This window comes from Merops nubicus, unplaced genomic scaffold, assembly GCF_000691845.1.
Source record: "Merops nubicus isolate BGI_N331 unplaced genomic scaffold, ASM69184v1 scaffold14666, whole genome shotgun sequence".
NCBI lineage: Eukaryota > Metazoa > Chordata > Aves > Coraciiformes > Meropidae > Merops > Merops nubicus.
The window spans coordinates 1-6,803 of record NW_008614452.1 but is presented as its reverse complement, the minus strand read 5'-3'; the positions used below and the strand labels follow the sequence as shown (position 1 = coordinate 6,803).

At 54.9% G+C, this 6,803-nt stretch overlaps 1 protein-coding gene across 1 annotated transcript; it reads right to left on the bottom strand.

Annotated features, from left to right (window-relative positions):
- Positions 1-2,171: 2,171 nt before the first annotated feature.
- Positions 2,172-6,370, bottom strand: LOC103774814 (deleted in malignant brain tumors 1 protein-like; the record flags this gene model as incomplete). The annotated part of the gene is made up of 3 exons (XM_008942243.1): positions 2,172-2,486; positions 2,666-2,844; positions 6,017-6,370. Coding segments are annotated over 3 exons (848 nt in total), but the record flags the coding sequence as incomplete, so codon positions are not given.
- Between the last annotated feature and the right edge of the window lie 433 nt (positions 6,371-6,803).

Sequence of the window (6,803 nt, the reverse complement as noted above, 5' to 3'; positions counted from 1 at the left end):
TGGGAACACATCCAGGAAGGAGCTGGGAAAGGGCTTTTGCAAGGCTTCAAGTTGTGTCAGTCACCCTGGCCATGAGCCCCTGGCTATCGCCCTGTGGTGCTGGGGGTGTCCCCCTTGGCTCAGGGGAGCAGAGCTGCTCCTGCAGCTCCAGTCCTGCATCCTCAGGGTTGCACCAGGGATGCTTGGGTGGCTTCGGACCAGAGCAGAAGCTGCAAACCCTCCCTGGGCTCTAGACCAGGTTCAGCTCCTTATTTGAGTGCACCACAAGCAGCTGCCCAGAAAAGCCTTTTTCCCTGCAAATGGTGGGGTGCCAGAGGCTCTAGCTGGGTGAGGATGTTCCTGTCCTGGGGACAAGGGGCTGGATGCTGCCGGTTGCTGTGAGCTCCCTGCTCTCCAGGCACGAGTGGCTGCAATGTTCACCTGTTTCAGCAAAAATCTGGGCTGCTAGGAAGGGTAATTATATCTTTAAGTTTCTTCAGTTGTCAAATCTTGTAACAATCGTCTGGAGCTGACAGTTATATACCTAGCAATTAACTGGCAGCGAGGCTTTGCAGGCAGCAGGGTGGTCTGGCCTTGTAGCATCTTGTTTCTCATCTATGTAGGCAACAGCTCTCAAAATGTTGCCTTAATGGAGCTTAAGAGCACTGGCAAATGTTTCACTCTGGAATCCCACGTTTGCCAACATGTTGCACGGAGCAAGCCGGGCTCTGGTAACAAAGGCTCCTCGTTAGGAAGTGTGTGCAGGGTTGTGCCTGCTCCTCTCCCCAGACACTGCCTGATTCTGCCGTGGGCTGGTGCAAACCAGGAGGAGAAGCTGCCTACTCACTGTCCTTCTTCCTTAAGGCAGCTTCCTCTGATGCCCTGATGTACAGAGCTGTCCCAGCAGGCACGGGGAGCAGGACATGGGTCAGGGAAGCCCTGCACCTATGGGACTGTCCTGTTGGCCACTGCTAGAACTCCCGCCGGTGGATGTGGCAGCGAGAGGGGTGTGCTTCACTGGACACTGGCTCTGACCTCTCCTGGTTTGGGGTAGAACCTAAACTGTGACACCTTCACCAGGACAAACATGGGCTGCTCTGAGACAGCCACCCCCTGTGTGATGCTGCAAGGGAATTTCCTGTCTCTTGGTACAGCACAAGAGGCAGGTGGGGGTTGTCTGGCCATGCAACAGTCGGTAGCATCAAGGCTCTTGGGGAGAAACCCAAGTTTTCTGGAGGTGCAGGTGACTCCAGGACTCCTATTTTCACGCCCTGAGCTGTTGAGCTTACCTTATGTGAGGTGGGGGTCTGCTGTCACTGAGGCTGGCAGCAAAAACCATGTCAATCCCAGGGGAGCCAGGCCCTCCTGCTGAGGCCATCTTTAAAAGGTTACCAAAACCTCCGTGCCCATGGTTTCAGGCTCCTGGAGCAATGCTGCTGTGGAGCTCACAGTGGTGGACACCTGGGTATGCTGGAAAGGAGGAAAACACAGAGAAGAAGAGAAATCGTTCTCCTTCCCTCCAGCTGCTGTCGACTGAAGTGCTCAGGTGAACCCTGTGAGCAACGGGTGACTTAGACAACATGCAAAGATCAAACAAGGAGCTCCAGGGTACCCGGCAAATGTGTCTCATCACATTACCCATGGACATCCAGAAACACTGCCCGGAAGCATCCACATGAGCTACATCCATACCTGCCAAGTGGAGATACCTCTAACACAGAGCTACAGCACCCCCTGAGCACAGCTGGGAGGTGGAAATATTTGCTGGGAATACCACTATATTTGGGGATGGTTTGTACCTTCAAGGAGTCAGCTCGAAATAATGGACAGGATGATCTGCAGCCCTTGGCAAACAACATCACTCTCCTGAAAGCAGCAGCACCAGAGGGAAAACAAATGGAAGCAGGTGTGGGAAGGGTTCGGAAGCACAAGAATTGCATTCCTGAGCCAAATGGACAGATTGAGACAGAGGAAAACAAGTCGGGAAGGGAAGTGGCTGCCTACTGCCCAGATACTTCAGGCGCTGGGAGGAGGTGGAGACTGGTCCAAGCTCTGTTTCGGGGCCTGGGAGCTGCTTTTCCATTTCAGCAACAGTGTTCGTGCTTAGCCTGGAGGGAGCGTGGGTTTTGGGGTGTTTTGCCACCCTGGGCAGGGCTGGGCTTGCGAGCCCTGGAGATATGGAGGGCAACCTCCTACAGAAGCACCAGCCCCACCACCGCGATGACCATGAGGAGCCCGGCCAGGATGCAGATGCTGATAAAGACGATGTCACTGGTGTCCTGGCTCTTGATTTCACGCGTGTCTGTCGCTGCCCCCTCATGCTTCTGGGCATCTACCAGGTTTTCTGCCTGGCTGAGCCTGGACGGGTCAGGGCCGGCAATGAGGGTCACGGAGGCTTCCTTCCTCTTTGGCTCACACTGCACCTCGTACTGGTGGATGTCCTCCTGGTCACCCTTGGAGAAGTCGATGTAGAGAGTGCTGACCATGACAGAGGTGCTGTTGCGTTTCTGCAAGACACAGGTTGCGGCTCATCAGGGCTTTGTGCAGCTCATCATCAAAGGGGTTTGGAGGACAGTTGCCCACACATCACACCAGCACCTACTGGGAGGGTGGGAGATGGACTGGGAACTCCTCTCTATGGGCAGTATGACCAGCATGGGGCCAACCATCTACTCCAGCCACTTACCTGGGATTCGGTGCCGCAGGTGTCGAACCTGGTGTGAATTTTGAAGTTCCCACCAACCACCTGGGCTGCACAGGAGGGTGTCCCCAGATAAATCCTCTTCCTCTCCATCTGAGCCAGGGACTGCACAGGGATCTGGATGTGGAAGTCTGTCCGGGTGCAGCTGACGTTCATGGGCACAACTGTTGGGACACAAGAGCAGGTACACGTGGAGGTGAGTTGGGTGGGGATTTTCCCATCTGCAGTGGCTGCAGGAGCTCAGTGCAGAGCCACAGCCAATTTCAAAGCCTGCTGTCCCCATCCCACAAGAAGCAGGTGACCGATGGCACCAGGAGAGGTGGGGACGTGGGCTCCATGAGTTTGCCCTGCATGTCTCAGTGCCTGGCCTTGCTTCACACAGGACTCATGTGGTGAGATGGGTTTTCAGGGAAAAAAGGAGCTACACTCATACTGCAGAGAGTGTTACTTTATGTGTCAGTATTTTAGCCCTGTCCCATGCCAAGGTCAGACATGGTTGGCTTCCAGGCACTGCCCTGCTTTCTGCCCTGGGGACACCACCAGCAACCACCTCAAGGCTTCCCCTCTCTCCCAGCTCCCCAAGTGACACACCAGCGCCACTACAGGCAACCCCCTCATGCTGCCACTGCCATAAGCAAGGAAGGATTTACCCTGTGAGAGCAACTGCTCTCCATCATTGCAAAGCTAGCAAAACACTTGAGTTGCTGCCCAGGATTAGAACATGGGAGCTTTGCTGATAGCTTGCTGTGGGCACAGAGTTCTGCTCCATGCTACAACATCCCTGCAAGAGACACTCTTACAAAGACAAAACAGAGAAGACCCGTCTAAGAGGGACCCCCACGCCTGCCTGTCCTGGAGCGGTGCAGCTACATGGCTGCCACATGGTCCCCAGGGAAGAATGAGCTGGGTCTCCAGCCCCAGGACATCCTCCCACAGAAAGGTCCAGCCCAGGTCCTGTCCCAGGCATCATCTTCTTATGAGTCTTATGCACCAAGTCTTATGAGGAGTGGCTGAGGGAACTGGGGTTGTTTATTCTGGAGAAAAGAAAAAAAGGCTCAGGGGTGACCTTCTTGCTCTTTATGACTACCTGAAAGGAGGCTGTAGCAAGGAGGGAGGTGGTCTCTTCTCCCAAGTAACAAGTGATAGGACAAGAGGAAAGGGGCTCAGGTTGTACCAGTGTAGGTTTAGGTTGGACATTAGGAAAAATTTCTTCACAGAAATGGTTGTTTAAGCACTGGAACAGGCTGCCTGGGGCAGCTGTTGAATCACCATCCCCGAAGAGTTTTGAAAGACGTGTAGATGTGACACTGAGGGACATGGCTTAGTGGTGGACTTGGCAGTGTTGGGTTAACAGTTGGACTTGATGATCTTAAATGTCTTTTCCAACTTAAACAAGTCTATGATTCTGTGATCAGCCCTTCACATCCTCCAAAATGTTTATTTTGAGGAGCTGACACACAGTGCACAGAGGGAGCTGCTCTTGAGCTGCCGAGGAGAGGAGTGAGGCAACGGGGAACCCAGCCCACTCCATCACTCTCCCTCTGGCACCACATTTGGCCCCTCTGGATGCAGAAAACATCCACGCAGGGAAAGCAGCAGGGAGGTAAAATGCCCCCTTCTTTAAAGTTAATCCTCGCTCAGCTTGAACCAACCACTTGGCCAGTATGAATTATTGAATTATTCCAGCTCCCTCTGAATCTTGGCCTTATGAAACTGGTAAGATGCAATAAAATCAATATGAAAAAAATAGTGTCACTTTGCTTCGCTTAGTGCATTATAAAACCATTAGAAGATTTACCAAATAACGAAAGTGCATTAGATCAAGAGGAGAAAATGGATCCTCTCCCCTGGCATGGAGGCTTTCATTCAAACAGCCATAAATCATACCAGGCCCAGCCCAAGTCTTGTCCTGTTGCGGGCCTGAAAGGAAAATATTTGCATGGCTGAAGGGCTGTGGATGTGGAGGCTGAGGTGCCCCGAGGGCTCCTGAGGAAGGCAGTGGTGGGGAGAGGCTGATGTCTCCCCGGTGAGGGCTGGAGGTGCCACGCAGGCTGCTGATGCCAGGCAGATGCCAGAAGCACCAGGCAAAGCGAGCAGGCAGCCTTAGCTTTGCAGAGGGAGGCTTGGTTTCATGTCCAAGCTTTTGCCCTCCCCAAACATGCACCCAGCAGAGTGTACCAGGGGCTGCAGGAGCCTTGGGCAGCTGGGAGAAGCCACATCCCTCTCGGTGAAGGTGTTTCCCCCAGCTCTCCAGCTACCATCTCATCTGTCTGTCTGCACGCTCCCCCATCGGGAATGGGCTTTCTCCATGGCCACACAAAGTGAGGCCAAGATTTGTCTCCCTGCACACTGCTGTAAAACAGTAAGAAATAAGCAGGAAGAGGACAGGGACAGACCTGCTGTGCACAATAAAACCCTGGTAGTTGTCCAGTACAACCTCTTTCCTTCCAGAGGCTGCAGAGGCTCAGGACAAAACTCCATCCAGTCTCTCACTCCTGGAGCCACATCCCCCCCAATCCCTTCTGCTGCCGATTTTGTTGCTGAGGGGTAAAAACCCATAATCCCAGGGCCAGGCACCACCAACTCCTGTGCTGCCAGTCCAGCAGCTTTGCTCTGGCTCCAACCCACCAGCAAGGCTGCCCCTGCCCGAGTCATCCCTGACACACAGGTCACCTCAGATGTAATTACCATAAAATACAATGAGTGCCATCAAGTGGCTTTTGAGGTGCAAAGGTTGGTGAATACACGAGGCTGGTTACACAAGTCTCCTCCCCCCAGCTGCAGGTGCACCGGCTGGGACACTGGGCACACCAGTGGCAGGGAGCTGCCAGGCAGGGCTGGCCGGGTGGGTTTGGGAGCACCGTGCCCCAGGGTTCCTGCCCCTCAGGTGTTGCTGCCCATGGAGGACAGGACATGGTTTACATCTGTCTGCTCAGCCATGTGCTGGCAGGGCCAGAGCATGCTGGGGAGCAGGGGACAGCATTGTGATGCTTGAGCTGGTCAGCTCCCCTGGGGCTTTGGTCCCCCCGAAATCCCCTGTTTTTTCTCTCCTTCATGCTCTGAGAGAGGAGCAGGAGCAGGGCAGCAGCAGAGATGCAGGGAGGAGAAGCTGGAAAGCATCTCCTGAATACTAAACACGATATGGAGCATGTGTGTCTCACACTCTGCAAGAGCTGGAGCTCATCCACCACATCTCCTCCACACCATCCCTAAAGAGCCACGTGCTCTGCTCCTGCACACGGGTATCTTCACTCTACGGTCCTTCCAGAAGCTACATGGTCTCGGGCACGTCCCGATGGACGTAAAGCATCGAGGAGCACCCAAGTGAGACCTTACCTCCCACGTAGGCGATGGAGAAGCCCCTCTTGGCTGTGTTGCGGTCGGTGTGGAGGACCAGCAGCAGGTGGTTGCTGCGGGAGGTGACAGGCGCCAGGCTCTCCCGCCCGCACCACCGCCCCAGCAGGGATCCGTTCTCGGTGCCACCATCGAAGGCGGCCAGGTGGTCGTAGTCACAGCTGCCCGTCAGGCTGCTCCGGCCCTCCAGCTCCATGTCCAAGAAGAAGACCTTGACTCGGTAGCCCGGGGGCAGCTGGATGCTCCACTGGCACTTGAGGTTGTTGGGGTAGAAGTTGGGGTACCGAGGGCTGGAGAAATTCCCTTTGATGGCGGTGAACACCTCCTGGCACTCGCCTGCACAGGGGAAAAAGGAGAAAGGGAAAAAATGAAAGCAAACCTGAAGCCCCCTTGGTGTGGGTGAGCTGGCGAATGAGCAAGTACTTGTTTTATTGCTAAATGTTGCTCTGCCCTTCCCCTTGCTGCTCCCCAGCCTCGTGTTTGGCTGATGGACACCTATCCATTTGGGTGGAGAGCAACGCCCAGTGTGGCTGAAGTCCTACAAGGGCAGATAAGGAAAACCTGTATCCCCAGGGAATGGCGTGAGCGAGGGCGAAGGGCAGCTCCTGCACAGGAGAATGACAGCCTGGGGCCTGGGAGGGCCACAGCGATGCCATCGGCATCGCGTGGTGGTTTACACTTCACACCAGCACGTCACCAGCTCTCCCCAGAGGGCTCCGCTCTGCTCTCACCTCCTCGTGCTGGGGTGGGATGGAGAGCATCACCCCCC